We start from the raw sequence: 18,863 nt of genomic DNA on the forward strand, positions 1-18,863 counted from the left end.
ACATTCAGGACTATTGTAGGTAAGGGAGAAACACTTGGAAACAGTGGGGTTATGAAGTTAATACATGTCTGCAGGATAAGGGGTCTGCAGTCCGCACATCTTTTATGTGAGGCCACAGAAGGGTGTTGCGGTCCACAAAAATATGATGTGCAGCCGCAAAATGGAAGTGTGGTCCACACATTGTTACTTGTGACTGCAATTTGAACTCTTGCAAATGGTAAGTCTCTGATGACAGAGAAATGGCCTATCTACGGTCGCAAAGGGAAATCTGCGGTCCGCACAATTTAACTTGCGGCCACAGATTTCTTCTTCACTGAGTTTCCCAAATTCAACATCTATGGACCGCACAAATTCAAGTGCGGCCGCAAATTTCAAAAAGTTACGAGCAGACTATTTTTTTCTACTTAGGTTTTTCAAATTCTTGCACAAATAGGCATGGAAACATGGTAAAAACCTAAAATTACACTAACCCAATCCCCCATTAGAGCATGTATCAAGTTTACCCAATTCAGATCTACCCCACATGGATACATGATTGAACTCTAATAACAGATGGAATAAAAATAAATAAAAACTAAAAATTAAACTAACACAAAAATTTAACATGAAGTTGAAGCATACCAGATAGAGTGAGTGCAATGAGTGACTAATTGAGGTGGCTGTGTGTGTGGACAGTTGAAATCTCCAAGAAATATTAACAGAGCAACATTGTTTTGTTCAAAGAGGAAAAAGTGTAAAATGAAGCCTATTGTTCTATTTTTACCAACGTTTTGAGAAAGGGAAGAAGGGCGAGTGCGGCTGTACATTTTCATATGCGGTCCGCATTGTGTTACCTGGGTGGTCAGTCTTAGAATCGCATGTGCAGCCACAGATTTCACGTGCGGTCACAGATCGACCTCCGCACCGACAAGCTTATACATCAGAGAGTTGGTATTTTGATATTTCAAATGTGTGGGCTGCAAGAGAAATGTGCGGTCCCCACAAATAAAGTGCGGTCCGCACAATTTTTAACACTTAGCCATATTTTTGTCCAACTTTCTTGTAAGTAACACTCATCTCTGTAGCACACTTCAAATCAAGTTAGAACACAAATAACACCTAACTACAAAAGAAAAAGAACATGTGTTGCCTCCCAATGAAGTGAATGACCGCCACCACGTGACTATCTCCAAACTTGCCCAAGTAGTGCTTCACCCAGTGACCATTGACTCATAATACTTCATTGTGTTTGTTCGTCAAGTCTAACGCACCAAAAGGTGTCACACCTACAATTTCAAAAGGACCACTCCACTTGGATTTTAGCTTCCCGGGAAACATCCCCAACCTTGAGTTAAACAACAATACAAGATCGCCCACCTTGAACTCTTTGTTCCAAATGTATTTGTCATGAAGAAATTTAATCTTTTGTTTTGTACAAGGACGAACCCGCATAAGCATGGTACCGTTACTCATCCAATTTATTCAAATATGCAACCCTCGAGTTAGTGGCTATATCCCAATCAAGATTCAACTTCTTTAGATCCCACATTGCCTTATGCTCTAGTTCCACCAGAAGATGACTAGCTTTTCCGAATACCAACCGGTATGGAGACATTCCGATAGGTGTTTTGTAAGCCGTCCGATAAGTCCATAATACATCATCAAGCTTCTTGGACCAATCCTTCCAATTAGCATTCACTGTTTTAGACAAGATACTCATTATCTCCCGATTGGAAAACTTCCACTTGCCCACTAGCTTGGGGGTGATAAGGAGTCGCGACTTTGTGAGTAACACCAAACTTTCCAAGTAAAGTGTCAAAAGCCTTGTTGCAATAATGTAACCCCCCATCACTTATAATTGCACGTGGAGTACCAAACCTTCTGAAAATATTCTTCTGTAAGAAAGCCACTACACTTCTCGCCTCATTGTTGGATAAAGCAACGGCCTCAACATATTTAGACACATAATCCACCGTGACCAAGATGTAGGTGTTTCCAAAAGAACTCACAAAAAGGGCTCATGAAGTCAATGCTTCACACATCGAAAATATCAATCTCTAAAATAGTTGTGAGAAGAATTTCATTTTTCTTTGCGATTCCACCGGCCCGTTGACATTCATCACATATTTTTACTAACTTAATTGCATCCTTGTAAAGAGTGGGCCAATAGAAAACACAACTAAGCCCTTTGGTCGCCATTCTTGCTCCACCATATAGAGAAGAATGAGAAGCCCCAAGAATATCACCTTGCTCTTCTTCCGGTATACACCTCCTAATCACCCCATCCGTACAAATCCGGAAAAGGTATGGTTCATCCTAATAATAGTCTTGAGAATCACGTTTGAGCTCATTCCTTTGGCTTGAAGAGAACTCATCCAGAATGATTCCACACACAAGAAAATTTGCTAAGTCCACCAACCATGGCTCCTCTTTCATTGAAATAGCCAAAAGTTCCTCATCGGGGAAAGAGTCATTGATTTCAAGGCCATCATGCGGTCTCCCCTCCTCCTCCAAATGAGACAAGTGGTCCTCCACTTGGTGTTTACTACCTTTTCTATCTTGGATTTAAATATCAAATTCTTATAACAAGAGCACCCATTTCATCAACCGAGCTTTGGATTTCTTTTTCTCATAAGATAACGAAGCGCCGCATGATCTGTGTGGACAATAACCTTTTCACCCATCAAGTACGGGCGGAACTTCTCAATTGAAAACACAATAGCAATGAGCTATTTCTCCGTAACAGTATAAATGACTTAGGCACTATTCATGGTCTTACTATCATAGTAGACCGGATGGAAAATCTTGTTGAGGCGTTGCCCCAAAACAGCCCCAACCGCTACGTCACTTGCATCACACATGAGTTTAAAAGGCATAATTCCATTCCTTGAGATTTTATGGCCAAGTACAATACCTTCCTCGGCCATGAAATGACATTTCTCCTAATTGAGCACCAAATTGGTTTCTTCACATTTAGCCAACACTTTGTCCAAACTTGCAAGACAATCATCAAAAGAATCTCCAACCACCGAGAAGTAATCCATGAAAACTTCATGGTAGTCCTCCACCATGTCCGTAAAAATAGCCATCATACACCGTTAAAAATTCGCCGGCGCATTGCACAAACCAAATGGCATCAGCTTGAAAGCAAAAGTAACATAGGGACATGTAAAGGTTGTTTTCTCTTAATCTTTCAGAGCAATGAGAATTTGGTTGTAGCCCGATTACCCATCAAGAAAGGAATAGAAAGCACGGTCGGCCAATCTATCGAGATTTTGATCTAGGAAGGGAAGTGGAAAGTGATCCTTCCTTATGACTTTGTTGAGCTTGCGATATTCCATACACACCCTCCCACCGGTCGCTGTTCTTGTAGAAATCAACTCATTCTTGTCATTGGCGACCACCGTCATGCCCCCTTCTTTGGGACACATTGAACCGGAGAAGTCCATGAACTATCAGAGATGTGGTAGATAACCTCGGCATCCAACCAGTTGATAATCTCCTTCTTGACAACTTCTGGCATAGCCTCATTGAATCTCCTTTGATGTTTAATAGATAGTTTAGCTCTATCCTCCAAGTTGATCCTATACATGAAAAAGGCGGGTCTTATAACCACAATATCCACCAATGTCCACCCAATAACCTTCTTCCTCTTTTGTAGCATCGCCAATATGGAATCTACCTGCACGTTAGTCAAATAAGAAGAAAGAATAACCGGTAAAGTAGAACAAGGACCAAGATATTCATACCAAAGATGTGGAGGCAATGGCTTCAACTCCAAGGTAGGTGGCTCTTTAATAGAAGGCTTTGTAGGAGGAGGAGGAGTCCTATTTTCAAGATCCAAGGACAATTTTCGAGGTGCATAGTTATACGACCCTATTCCTTGCAAAGTGTTCACACATTCCATGAAGCCATCCATCTCGTCATCATCAAATTTGAGCAAGATGGCCTCCAACATATCACCAACATTGATTGTAGCACTTGTGTCATCAACAATGACTCGGTTATCAAGTCCACAAAAGAACACACCTCATTGTTATTTGGTTGCCGCATGGACTTACACACATGGAATACCATATTTTCATCACCAACCTGAAAAGTGAGTTCTCCAGATTCAACATCACAAAGAGCCTTCCCTATAGCAAGGAAAGGTCTCCCAAGAATAGCTGGCATCTCATAATCAACCTCACAAACTAAAATGACAAAATCCGTCGGGAGAATGAATTTATCAACCCAGACCAAAACATCTTCAATCATACCCAACGACTTTTTCATGGTACGATCGGCCATTTGCAATCTCATAGAGGTGGGTCTTGGTTTCCCAATTCTCAAAGTATTGAAAACCGAATAGGGCATCAAATTGACACTTGCCCCAAGATCATAAAGAGCTTTAGCAAACTCGGCACTTCCAATTGTACAAGGAATCGGGAAAGCACTGGGATCCTCCAACTTAGGAGCCATTGAATAAACAATTGCACTCACTTGATGAGTGACCTTAATAGTTTCAAAATTCATCGACCGCTTCTTTGTCACAAGATCCTTCAAAAAATTTACATAACCAGGAATTTGTTCCAAAGCTTCGACCAATGGCACATTTATTAAAAGACTCTTCAACATTTGAATGAACTTCTTGAATTTATTCTCACATTTTTGCTTGGCTAGTCTTTGAGGGTATGAAGGTAGAGACTTAGGTAATGGTGCCTTAGCCTTTTGCACTACCGGCTCTAGTATGTCAATGATGTTTTCCCTAGACGGGTTAACCTTCTCTTGAGTATCTTCCACACTATCATCAATATCAATCTGAACTTCCTCATTAGGTTGCACAACATTGTTCAGGACCTCTTCTTCTTGCATCACTTGATCATCATCAACAAGTTGCCTTCCACTTGAATTGGGTGCATTCCCTCCTCTTCCACTCCTTATGATAACCACCATGGCCTGCCCCGTATTTTTACCACCCTTTGGGTTTACCACCGTGTCACTTGGTAGTGCCCCCTTAGGCCGAGAATTTAGAGCTTGAGAGATTTGCCTCATTTGAACTGTTAGGTTACAGATTGATGTGTTGTGTGAGGCAAGTTGGGCATCTGAATCGGCATTATTTTACATCATTTGCTTGAACATACTTTCAATACGTCCCATTTCATTGTTTGAAGAACTTGACCCATGGGAAGGATAAGGAGGTGGGTTGCTCGGTTGTTGATACATTGGGGGCCTTTGAAAACCAAACCCGATTGCTTTGACTGTTACTCCATCCACCTTAATCGTTGCCTCCCCAATTTCTTTGGTTGTTTTAACTACAATTTCCTTAATTGTTGTTGTTATGCCTATTCCCTTGATTGTTATTTCCACTTCAATTTCCTTGATTGTTAGAATTCCAATTGCTATGATTGTTTTGTAGTCGCCATTGCTGTTGGCTTGGGCCTTGGAAGTTGTTTCTTTTCCCTTGAAAATTGTTCACATATTGTACTTCCTCCTCTTGTTCATTGTAAGAATCATCTTGCTCAAAACCACCATCTTCTTACACATAGTTCTCCACTCGAGTTTGCACTTGTGAACCCTTGGTCCTCCTCTTGTTTACCAACATATTCACTCCTTCCATAGTATTAACTTGCTTAGGAGTTTGCACTTGGTTTAGTTGAGCTTTTTCTAGTTGAGTCATGGTAATGGCTTGCTCATGGTATTATAATTCTTTGTGAAGGTGAATCATATTCGGATCACCTTGTGGAACATTGGCCCGGGATTTCTGAGCCGACGACGTTTCCTCCATCAATTCAAAAATCTCACACGCCTCCGCATAAGGCGTAGTCATAATGTTCCCACCGGCTAGTTGATTCACTACACATTAGTTGGTTGTGTTTATACTACAATAGAAGGTTTGTTGAATCATGTTTTCCATCATATCATTGTTGGGACATTCCTTAACCATTGTTCTATAGCGCTCCCATATCTCGTGTAGTGGTTTATTCAGCTCTTGCTTGAATGCCAAGATCTCATGTCGAAGTGTAGCTATGTGCCCAGGAAAAACAAACTTAGCAATGAACTTTTCTGCCAACTCATCCTAAGTGTGAATTAAATGGTTCGGCAATAGTTCAAACCGATCTAAAGCTTTCCTCCATAGAGAGAAGGAAAAAAGCCTTACCCTCAATTCATCCTCGAAAATATTAGTTTGCTTGCTCCCCCAACATATATCCACAAAGCCCTTCAAATGTTTGTAAGCATTTTGAGTTGGAGCACCGGTAAAGAAACCCTGTTGTTCAAGCAAAATGAGTATCACATTAGTGATTTGGAAGTTTCTCGCCCTAATACGGGGAGGGACTATTGCACTAGCATAACCTTCGTTGGGAAATATCCGGTCTGGAGCCGCTCGTGGTGGAGGCGGGGATGGAACGTGCACATTGTCATGAGGTTCCCGGCCTCTCCGATTGGCTTGTGGCTCATGAAGTACCTCTTCTACTTGCTCCTCCTCGTCGTTCAATTCCCCCAAAGGAAAATTTTTGAGCTCATTGTTCGCCATGGTTGTACCTAAAATTTTTCACACAAGTTAGTAAAACGGAAGAGAAAGAAGATATTCCAAAACAAACTTAAATATATAGCTAACACCATTTTAACTCCCTGGCAACGATGGAAATAATTAATCCACTTCCAATCCGCACTCAATAGTGGGTAAAAACGGTCGTTGGAAGAATAGTACCCAGCAAGAATCGGGGTCGATTTCCACAGGGAGTTTATTATAGGTGTTAGGGGTATACACTTGACCAGAGCGAGTGGAACAACTAGATTTCACTTCTAAACAAAGGGTTTTGATTTCTACTTCTAAATGTCTGCTAACAATTATAAGCGAAAGAGAACAAAATAGAAAGTGAATGATTATTTTTGTTATATTTCCAATTAGTTAAAAAGCCTAGGGATGTGACCTTAACCTAGGTGTTCTCCTAATGCGTTAAATACGTTAACACTTATTTTATTGACCGGGGTGAATTATAGCTCTCAACTCTAAGTTACCCACTCAAGACCTCTCGGTCATAGAGTAATTTTGCTCAATTTGGCTTTCTCAACTCCAAATGGGTATCATGTAAAGTAGTTGATATGAGCTCAAGTCGGACTCTCACTATCTCTAGTTCAAATCTTTTAATTAGACTAATCAAATCTTTAATTAGCCCAATTTTTTGTTAGCCAAGTTTTCCTAGACTAGGTACCTCTTTCTCAAGTAAGAACCAAGTCAAATAGGCATGAATCAATGTTTGCAACCATTAATTCTAAAATTAAAGCATAAACAAGGCTAAATAATTAACATTCAATCATAAACAAGTATTAAATTAAATACCCATAATGTTTACACACTAGGGTTGGGTCACAACCCTAGAAAAAGTCTAGCTACTCATAATAGAAGGTGAAGAAAATAAAGAAGAAATACTAATTAAATTCATAATCGAAGATTAAAATGATAAAATATGATGTTTAAAACCCAAAATAGTCACAAACTTCCTAAAATAGCAAAATAAAATGGCTACAGCAACTCAAACTTCAAAACTTGATCTAAAAATGTGATTCTCGCCTATTTATAGTGGCCTAAAATTTGCGGACAAAAATGTCACATGGGAGGTTCTGCGATCGCACGATTCCATATGCGGTCCGCAGATTGCTTCAGCTTGCAAGGTCTTGGATTCTAAAGCTGCACAATTTGGTCTGCGGCTGCAGTGCATCTTCTGGGGCCGCATAATTCTCTTGCGGTCCGCACTTCAGGCAAGGCTTCAAGTCTTGGTCATCTGCACACTCTGAATATTTGAATTTCTGTCAGTGCAAACCATGTTCTGTGGCCGCACAATTCATGTGTGGTCCGCACATCTGCTAAACATCTGATGGTCTTCTTAACTTGTTCCGCGGTCCCAGAGGGCATTCAGCGGTCCACACTTTCTTCTGCGGCCGCAGAAATACCTTTGCAGACCGCATATCTTATGTTATGCACCCTTTCTTCCCTTGTGATTCGTACACCCCCTTTTTTAGTCAGAGTTCTTCATGGGAGCCCAAATTTCCAACATTCCTACAATTTTCACACTTTCATTAGTATTGGGAACCTAAATTAATAATTTCGAACTAAAACAAAAGCAGAAAGGTACTAATAAGTGGTCAAAATCTACACTTATCAAACACCACAAAGGGTTCAAGGCTTGGACCAGTAGATCCAAAAGATTTTGGATGTTACTATGCCTGAGACCCACCGGTGGAAAGAACTGGCCCTTAAATACAAGTGAAAGGCCAAAAATCATGGTATGTTGAACTTATCTTGTTTTTACCTCACATATAGGAAAACTGTATAAATTTTCTTCTTGTTTAATTCAAGTCTTCCGCAGGGCTCTATTATCATCCCTGAGGAGGACATTTTAATTGATCCCGCTGATACGACGAGGTTGCTGCAGGAGTCTTTCACCTGAACGGGTGTCTTCGGACCTGCTTCGGGTGCAAGTGCCTCCTCTCGGAGTTCCCGGTCGGAGAACAAGAAACAAAAAAGGTGACGTTCCTCTACGTCCAAGGGTAAAAATAACAAGGCGAAGAGCGTCGCGCTCGAGCCAGTCGAAGACACTATAGTAATCGATGATGATGGATGAGCTAGTGATTAGGGTGCATCTCTACATAGAAGATGATACCTTCATCAGCTCAACAAAATGCTCAAATTATTGAGTTAGTTACACCAAGCGAGAATGACATCCAGACGCTCTGGGTGTGATATAGTGGAAGAAGCCAGCTCTCGCATCTGAGTCCCAATCGTTGCTCCCGATATTGTGAGTCATGGTACCAGGTCTCTTCCATCTTCGGATGATGAGCAACCAACAAGTAGCACTACTTTTACCACAACTGCTTCTCAACCTACAACGTCATCAGCTTTATCTCCTTCTTCGCAATCCTTGCCTTCGCTGCCAACAACTGCTACATCATCTCCGCCGGCCGTAGACGTCCGAGTGGAGGATGTCCCTCCTCCCCAGTCCCTAGTTCATGGGAATATAGGACATAACTATTCGGCCCCATTCGTAGATCTTCAAAAGAGGAGAAACGTCTCCCTCTCGGTTTCTACCAAATGTCATTTGATGTCCCGACCGGTGGAACTTGCCAATTATCTGAAGCCTCTAGCTTCAGGGAAGGATAGGAATAAAATACAATCTCTCTCGAGAGAATGTATGGTGAACAATGCCATGCATAACACAGCAGTTGTACAATCTTTGTTCCCTCTACTGTTACTTCTATCTTTGCTATGACAAGATTTTTAATTTATACTTTTGTTTTGCAGGCAAACATCGTAGCTTTCGAGGGCCTTCAAAGGCTGATCTTTGATAAAGTACTCACATCTGAGCGGTATCAACTGTTGGCCGAGCGGGATCAAATTGTTGCTTGCCTCCCTGCACTGCAGGCATAAGCTGCTGAGGTCGTCGAGTTGGAGGCTAGGTTGCAGCAAAACGATCAAGAGGTGGTGACCCTCAGCCAAGAGGCCCGCCTGCTAAGGGTATAATTTGAATAAGCCAAGGAAAAGTGGTCTGAGATCCATAATGACATTCTTGTTGATACGATCGCGAGGCTGCTTCCACTAAAAGAATAAATAATTTGGAGGCGGCCTTGAACGCCAAAGCTGAAGAAGCTTCTACCGCGGAGGAGAAGCATGTACAAATGGAAGAGAGGTATAAGAAAGTCATGGAGCATAATAAAGTTTATAACTCCACTATCGTGACCTTGATGTTAGTCTTCAAGCCACTAGATCTAAGCAGAATAACCTTTCAACCGAGTTTGACCAACTTAAGGAAGAGCTTCAGCTCCGAGCGACTTCCCTCATTGTTGAAAAAACATATTCTATGTAAATAATGAGGAGAAAACTTTGGAAGAGGCCAAGGCGGGTGTCATTGATTTTGATGCCGAAATTGCCAACGCGCGTGAGCTGGAGTCAACTGCCCGAAGGGGTCTCCCGGTCCAACCTGATGCGACTGACTCTTCTGGTTCCGGTTCTGAGTTCTCAGGAACCGAAGAGGAACCTGAAAGGGATGGCGATGAAGGTCAAGACCTCGAACCGATGGCAGATCCACCAACTTCTTCCGGGGGCACAAATGCTTCTCTTCCCTCGGACTCCGGGGATGCACAAGTGTTTCTCTTTGCGTCGAGTTATGCAAAGCTTCGGGTGCATTTTTGCCGATAGCATTTGGATTGCGGGCATAAGTTCTTCTGGAATCAACCCTTTTACTGTGAGGGTTTCATAAGAGAGGGCCCTCTTATGTTTACGGTACTCTTGAAGAGGACGTCTCACGTTCATTCCCGTACTAAAATTTGAAGTAGTTTCTTAACTTTGAAATGATAAAATTAATTCATCATTCAGACAAGAAACAAGATAAAAATAAAAGAACTTTACTTTATTTCCTCCATTTTCAAAAGTACATAAGCATCCATTGTGCTAAAATGAAATTGCCATTACTTGTGGCTAATTTGTACAACTTGTATCTACGGGGCTGGCCGCGCAGTCTTCGGTCCCAATGATACAACTTTATTTCCGAATTTCATAGTCCCTGTTCACGTGGTAGTCATGTTGTCGTATTCTCATATCATCCCCCCCTCCCCTCCCCCCACCCCCCAGAGTTCGAATATGTAGAATGCGAATTTGAACACTATAAGTCTTGTTCCTTTGAAGATTCCACTAGTGAATGGTTGGATAATCTTTGGCCCGATAGAAAGCTTCACTTCCCATTAGGAACTTTGCTACAGAGACAAAGATTACCTAACCAACCCCTAGTGACTTTCACTCGTGAACGGTCGGCTAACCTTTTGCCCGATAGGAAGCTTTGTTTCTCGGTAGGAACTGTGCTATCGAGCAAAAGACTATCTTACCGTCCCGTAGTGGCTCATTGCTTGCATGCCTTATCATTTAAAGGTCTTGTTTCTGCTAACTATGCTACCTTCGTAGTATGCTTTTCGTTGTTGCCACATTAAAAACTTTGCTAGAAAAACCCAATTGGGATAAAAACTGGACGAAGGGAAAAAATGTGCAGCACATACTTTCAGTACAGGTGGTGTTCATCAGCAATAGTATCTTTTGAGGTGTGAGACATTCCAGTTGCTCGACAATTTTACTCTATCTTGATTTTCCAATTCTTATGATCCTTTTTCTGGTGATAACTGAAACCCGGTAGGGTCCTTCCCGCGTTGGACCTAGCTTTCCTGCATTGAGCTCCCGGTTGTTTTGAGTTACTTTTTTTAAAATATAGTCTCGCACTTTGAAATAACGAAGATTAGCTATTCTATTGTAATATCTTTCCATTCTCTATTTTTGGGCCGCCATTCTTATATGCGTCAAGTCCCTGCGTTCGTCGAGCAGCTCCAATATGATCAATAATGCTTCGTTGTTTTCTCGTCCACCCGGAGGTATCTCATGGTAGGTTCTCCTACTTCCACCGGGATCAGGACTTTTGCTCCATATACAAGAGATAAGGGTATTTCCCTCGTGCTTGATTTGGCCGTTGTTCGATATAACCATATTACTCCCGATAGCTCTTCGGGCCATATGCCTTTGGCTGCTTCCAATCCCTTTTTAAGATTTTGGATAATCACCTTGTTTTTTGATTCAACATGACCGTTTGAGCTCGGGTGATAAGGTGATGATGTGATTCTTTTGATTTTCAAGTCTTCGAAGAATTTTATGACCTTTGCACCTATAAATTGTGGCTCGTTGTCGCAGGCTATTTCCTTTGGCATCTTAATCCTACAAATTATATTCTCCCACAAGAAATCTACCATTTCGCGCCCGCTGATTTTTTGATAAGGACCTGCTTCAACCCACTTAGAAAAGTAGCCAGTTAAAATAAAAAGAAATCTTACCTTACCGGGAGTCGGCGACAGTGGACCGACTATGTCCATCCCAAATTTTATGAATGTCCAGGGAGACAAAACCGAGTGCAATAATTCTGCAGATTGATGTACCAACGGTGCGTGGCTTTGACACTTATCGCATTTTTGAACATATGCCTTAGCGTCTTATTCCATCGGGGGCCAGTAGTATCCCTCCTTAATCAGTTTTAATACCAAAGACCCCGCCCCCGAGCGGTTTCTGCAGAATTCTTCGTGAACCTCACTCATGACGTAATTAGCTTCGGAGGCTCCTAAACATCGGGCCGATGGGCCTTGAAAAGATTTTCTATAAAAAATGACCTCCCCTGAAGCAGTATCGGGCTGCTTTAGTGCGCAATGCTCAGGATGCCTTTAGATCCTCTGTAGCTTTCTGTGCTCGATATAGTCAATGATTTTGTCCCTCAAGTCCCAGGCCAAATTGGTCGTGTTTACTTCATAATAGCCATCCACGTCCAATACCGAATGCACAAGCTACACGACCGTACCGAAGTCCGATCCCTTCATTTTCGTGGGTGATCCAAGATTGGCTAGTGCGTCCGCTTCAACATTTTCTTCCCTCAGGATGTGGGTAATTAACCATTCCCTGAACCGTACGAGCAGAGCTTGGACTTTCACTACATATTATTGCATGCGTTCCTCTTTGGCTTCAAAGATTCAGTAGACCTGATTTACTACCGGTTGAAAATCACATTTGTTTTTTTATAACCTCGGAGTCTAGCCTTTGGGCCAGCTCGAGACCTGCAATCAAAGCCTTATACTCGGCTTCATTTTTAGTTAGAGGAACAGTTCTTATGGCTTGCCTGAGGGTTTCTCCCGAAGGCGTGATTAGGACTACACCGAGCCTGGACCGTTTCATATTGGAAGCTCCATCTGTAAACAAGGTCCAAACTCTCGATGTCGATTCTGACACCATCACCGCTTCTTTGGTAGCCAAAGGCAGTAGTCTTGGACTGAAATCGGCCATAAAGTTGGCCAAAACTTATGACTTTATTGCAGTTCTAGGTTTATACTATATGTCAAATTCACTCATTTCGACTGCCCACTTGGCCAGTCAACCTGAAAGTTCAGATTTGTGAACTATATTTGGCAGGGGAAAGATTGTCACGAGGACTATCGGATGACATTGAAAATACGGTCTAAGCTTTCAAACGACGACTACTAGAGCTAAGGCCAATTTTTCGAGAAGTGGGTAGTGGGTTTCCGCACCCGTTAAACTTTACTAACATAATAGATAGTAGATTGTGTACCTTCATCCTCATGGACTAAAACGACATTTACCTCTACCTTAGAGAACACTAAGTAAATCGGTAACTACTCGTCTTCCTCCGGTTTTGACAATAATTAAGGGCTCGATAAATACTTTTTCAAATCCTTCAGAGCATGCTCTACATTCCGAAGTCCATTCGAAGCTATTCTTCTTTTTGAGAAGTGAAAACAAGTGATGACATTTTTCTGAAGACCGAAAAATGAATCTGCTTAAAGCGGCCAGTCTTCCTGTCAACCTTTGAACCTCTTTCACGTTTGATATCTTCTCTGGGATGTGCTCGATGGCTTTAATTTTATCGGGATTGACTTTGATCACCCTTTGTGACACCAGGAACCCCAAGAACTTACCGGAGCTGACTCTGAATGCACACTTTTCGAGGGTAAGCTTCATGTTGTGCTTTCGTAGGATGTCAAAGGTTTCTTGTAGGTATTTAACATGATCATCTACGTTCAAAGACTTAACCAGCATATAATCTATGTTAACTTCCATTATTTTCCCTATTTGTTTCTCAAACATTTTATTTACAAGTCTCTGATAAGTGGCTCTGACATTCTTAAGCCTGAAAGGCATCACATTATAGCAATATGTGCCGAATTTCATTATGAACGAATTTCCTGATCCTCCGGGTTCATCTTGATTTGGTTGTACCCGGAGTAAGCATCGAGGAAACTCATCAACGCGTGCTCGGCCGTCGCATCAATCATTTGATCGATGTTTGGCAACGGGAACGAGTTTTTTGGGCATGCCTTATTTAGATCCTTATAGTCTACGCACATAGTTATTATTCTTCTTTGGAACCACTACTACATTAGCTAGCCAGCCAGGATACTTTATCTCCTAGATTGAACAAATATCAAGTAAACGAGTTACCTCTTCTTTGATGAATTTGTTTCTAACCTCGGCTATAGTGTAGTTTTTCTACCTTACCAAAGGGATGTTACAATCTAGGCTTAGCTTGTGCACGACCACTATTGGCGGAATACCTGTCATATCCACATGCGACCACGCAAAACAGTCAACGTTAAATTTAAGGAATTTTATAGATCCTGACCACGCAAAATAATCAACGTTAAACAATCATATCCCTATTTGTTGCTCAAGTTCTTCTGCTGTGGATTTAGTTGCATCCGTTTTTTATGGTACCTAGAAATATCTTGGTACCTGATAGGATTACGACAACTCCTCCCTCTGTTGTATTCTTTCGGATCGGGAGCAAGCATCGGTTCCTGTAATTGCTATGTTGCATGCTCCTTCCTTTGCTACTGGAAACTAAGATCGCGTTCATATCCCTTGATATTGGTTGATCTCCTCTTATCTGTTTAATTCCCTCCAGCGTTGGGAATTTCAGAATTTGATGGTATGTTAATGGCACAACCTTCATCTCGTGCAACCATGGTCTTCCAAGAATGATATTGTAACCCATATTATCATCTACTACTTCAAAAAGGGTCGTTTTTATTACCCCTTTGGCATTCGTGGGTAGCAGGATTTCCCCTCGGAATAATGCTTCTGGTTAGCATGGCTTGTTCCACTACTCTCCATTGGATAATGTTGGCTGAACTCCCCGGGTCCACCAAAACACATTTAATCTTAAAATCTAAAATATTAAGAGAGATTACCAAGGCATCATTGTGTGGTAATAGGAGTCCATCTCTATCCTCTTCTATGATGGTGATGTCGTCTTCCCAAAGTCCCCTGCTATGGGTCACTGATACCTTCATCTTTGTTGCTGCCAAGAAAGTTACACAATTAATCACATCCCCCCCCCCCCCCCCCCAAAAAAAACATGTTGATTGTCAGACGAGGGGGATCTTCTCCTACTTTTGAGGGTTCCGCGTTATCCCAATTGCGACCATAATTATTTTTTTGCCTAGTCACTTAAGAACTCTCTCAGATGTCCATTTTTCAACAATGTTGCCACCTCCTAGCACAGATGTTGTCAGTCCCCAGTCCAGTGGTCGTTGGTCCCATGGTACTCGCACCATAAATTAAAATCTCTCTGACTGGGATCGGATCTCATCAGCCTCGGGAATCATTGATAAGTGAGGATTTTGACTACTTATTAGCGCCTTTTAGCTTTCGTTTTAGTCCAAAAACACTAAATTATGTTCCCGAAAACTGATGAAATGTACTTAATTGCAGGAATTTTGGAAGATGAGTTCCCAAAATGAAATCCAACTCAAGAAGGAGTAATTTGAACTCAAGAACAAAAATAGGCACAAAATCTCAAAGTGAGGACCGCAGAATATCGTTTGCGGTCGGAGGTCGTGAAGCAATTCCATAAAAGAATGTTGCAAGATGCAGACCGCACACGAATTGTGCATCAGCAAAAGCTGGGTCAAAGCAAAAGTTCAGAGAACCTTCACCTCCTATCCAACACAAGTGTGTACCGCACAATTATTATACCGCCGCACAATTCCACGTGCAGACCGTAGAAGAACAAACTGTGGCCGCAGAAATTATTGTGTGAACTGCAGAAAGAGGGTAGTGCGACCACACTACATTATTATGCGGTCGCAAATTTCCAACATTTTCAAGCTGAAGCAAAGTGCGGACCGCACATGAAATTGTGCCGCCGCAGAAACTCCGAAAGGGCATTTTTATTTGAAAATTCTAACTTTGTACAAATAGAAGAGTTTCACTTTTTTTAGGTTAACTTTTGACATCAGCTGCTACAATAGACGGTTTCTTTTACTCTTTTTAGTAGTTTTTGCTATTTTGAGCTTTTTGAATATTGATTTCATCATTTTAATTAACAATATGGGTCTAATTTTTATTTCTTCTCCTGTTTCTTCTAGTTTAAGCATGAGTAGCTAAATTTTCACTAGGGTTGGGACTCAACCCTAGTGTGTAAACTTAATGGGTATTTGATTTATTACTTATTTATGGTTGGGTATTTATAATCTAGACTTGTTCTTGTTTTTATTTGAAGAATTAATGGTTACAAATATTAATTCATGCCTATTTGACTTAGTCACTACTTGAGAAAGAGAGACATAGCCTAGGAAAACTTGGCTAGCAAGAAATTGGGTCAATCGAGAGATTGATAATCCCAATTAAAGGGTTGAACCTAGAGATAGTAAAACTCGACTTGAGCTTCTTATCAACTATTTAGTTCAATACCCATTTGAACTTGAGAAAGCCAAATTGATAAAAATCACTCTCTGAACGAGAGGTATTGAGTGGGTACTTGAGTGTTGATAGCTATAATATATCCCGACCAATAAAACAAACTTTAAAGTTTACAACCTATTAGGCAAACACCTAGGTGAAGGCCATAGCCCTAGGCCTTTTATATCATTTGAAAAACAACAAAAATAATTTCCTAGTTTCATTCTTTGAATCGCAATTATAGTTTAGTTTAGATTTTTAAACAAAAAAACAAAATATTGCAGAAGTGCAAATTTCGATATACGAACTCACGCGCTAAGATATATACTACTAACACCCATTCATATAGCTCCCTCTGGAATTCTACCCTGACTCTTGTTGGGTATTACTATTGCATTGACCGTTTTCATAATCTCAAAGAGAGGAGTGAAATAGGACGAGATCATTTTTTGGCACCGTTGCTGGGGAGCTAAAAAACCGGTGTTAGCTATATAGTTAGGTGTGTGTTGGGGATATCTTCTTTTCCTTCCATGTTACTAACGTGTGAGTATTATAGGTGCAATCATGGCAAACAATGATCTCGGAAACATAGCCGTGGGGGATGTGGATGTTGAGGATGATCAAATGGATGAGGTCTCTCTTGAACCTCAGGCCAATAAACGAGGACGACCACCTCAAGAAATTGTACCCACTCCACCCCCACCTCCACCACGAGCGGCTCCACACCGGGTGTTGCCAAATGAAGGGTATGAAAGTGCTATAGTCCATCCCCGTATTAGGGCGGACAACTTCCAAATAACTAATGTGATGCTCACTTTGCTCGAGCAACAAGGGTTCTTCACCGGTGCACCGAGTCAAAATGCATATAAATATTTGAAGGGGTTCGTAAATACGTGTTGGGGGATGAAACAAAAAAATGTCTCTAAAGATGCTTTGAGGGTAAGGATTTTTCCCTTCTCTCTATGGGGAAAAGCTTTAGATTGATTGGAATGTTTGCTAAATCATTCCATTCATAATTGGGATGAACTAGTGGAGAAATTTATTTCAAAGTACTTCTCTCCAAGGCACATGGCTATTCTTCGGGATGAAATTCTAGCTTTCAAGAAAGAGCCCAATGAACCACTGCACGAGATATGGGAAAGGTATAGAACAATGGTGAAAGAGTGCCCCAATAATGATATGACGGAGAACATGATTCAACAAACTTTCTATCGGGGGATTAATACTACCAACCAATGTGTAGTGAACCAACTTGCCGGTGGGAGCTTAATGACTATGCCCTATGCAGAGGCGCGTGATATTTTGGATGAGATAACGGACACTTCATCGGCATGGAAATCTAGAGCCAATGTTCCATAAGGTAATCCAAATGTGATTCTTCTTCGTAAAGAGTTACATGATCATGGGCAAGTCATAGCTGAGTTGACAACCACAATTAGCAAAGGCTCAACTTCAACAAGTATAAAACTCGAGGCAAGTCAATGCTATGGAGGGAGTCAATATGATGGTAAACAAGAGAAGAACAATAATTCCACAAGTGCAACAAAGAGTGGACAATCTTGTGCAAGATGATAGTGGCTTTGATCAAGGTGATTCTTACAATGATCAAGAGGAAGAGGTCCAATATGTGAACAACCTTCAAGGGCAAAGAAACAACTTCCAAGGCCCTAGTCAACAACAATGGAGACCTTGAAATAATTAAGGCAATTGGAATTCTAATAACCAAGGTAATTGGAATAGTGAAAACAATCAAGGCAATTGGAGTGGAAGCAAGAACCAAGGGAATTGGCAAAACAATAACAATCAAGGCAATTGGGGAGGCAACAACCAAGGCGGGTGGAACAACAACCAAGGAAATCGGGGGTCGGGTTTTCAAAGGCCCCCGATGAATCAACAACCGAGCAACCCACCTCCTTATCCTTCTCATGGTCCTAGTTCCTCTAACAATAAAATGAGTCATATTGAGAACATGTTCAAGAAAATGATGGAGAAGAATACCGATTCTGATGCCCAACTTAGTTCACATAACACGTCAATCTGAAACTTAGAAGTGCAAATGAGTCAAATCTCTCAAGCTTTAAATTCTCGTCCTAATAGGGCACTACCAAGTGATACGGTGGTGAACCCGAAGGGTGGAAACAATATGGTGCATGCCATGGCCGTTACTACAAGAAGTGGAAGAGGTGGGAATGCACCTACCTCAAGTAAAAGGCAACTTGTGGATGATGAGCAACTGGTAGAGGAAGAGGAGATACCAAACAATATTGTGCACGCAAATGAGGAAGTGCGGATTGATATTGATGACACGGTGGAAGAGACTCAAGAGGATGTGAACCTATCTAGGGATCATGTGATTGACATACCGGAACCGGTAGTGCAAAAAGCTAAGGCACCATTTCCTAATCCACCTCCTCCCTATCCTCAAAGACTTGCCAAGAAAAATGGCAAGAATCAATTCAAAAAGTTCATTGATATGATGAAGAGTCTCTCGATAAATGTTTCATTTGTTGAAGCCTTGGAGAAAATGCCCGGTTATGCAAAATTTATGAAGGACTTGGTGACAAAGAAGCGGTTGATGAATTTTGAAACTACCAAAGTCACGCACTAAGTGAGTGCGATTGTGTATTCG

The 18,863-nt window shown here is 41.4% G+C and overlaps 1 protein-coding gene across 1 annotated transcript; it reads right to left on the reverse strand.

Moving 5' to 3' along the window:
* Nucleotides 1-3,385: 3,385 nt before the first annotated feature.
* LOC138902354 (uncharacterized) lies at nt 3,386-5,013 on the reverse strand. The gene is made up of 2 exons (XM_070190211.1): nt 4,072-5,013; nt 3,386-3,928 (listed from the first exon to the last, which is right to left on the reverse strand). Exons 1-2 carry the CDS (start codon nt 5,011-5,013, stop codon nt 3,386-3,388), a joined length of 1,485 nt encoding a protein of 494 aa, XP_070046312.1.
* Between the last annotated feature and the right edge of the window lie 13,850 nt (nt 5,014-18,863).

The sequence above is a fragment of the Nicotiana tomentosiformis genome, chromosome 12 (assembly GCF_000390325.3).
Source record: "Nicotiana tomentosiformis chromosome 12, ASM39032v3, whole genome shotgun sequence".
NCBI classification, from domain to species: domain Eukaryota; kingdom Viridiplantae; phylum Streptophyta; class Magnoliopsida; order Solanales; family Solanaceae; genus Nicotiana; species Nicotiana tomentosiformis.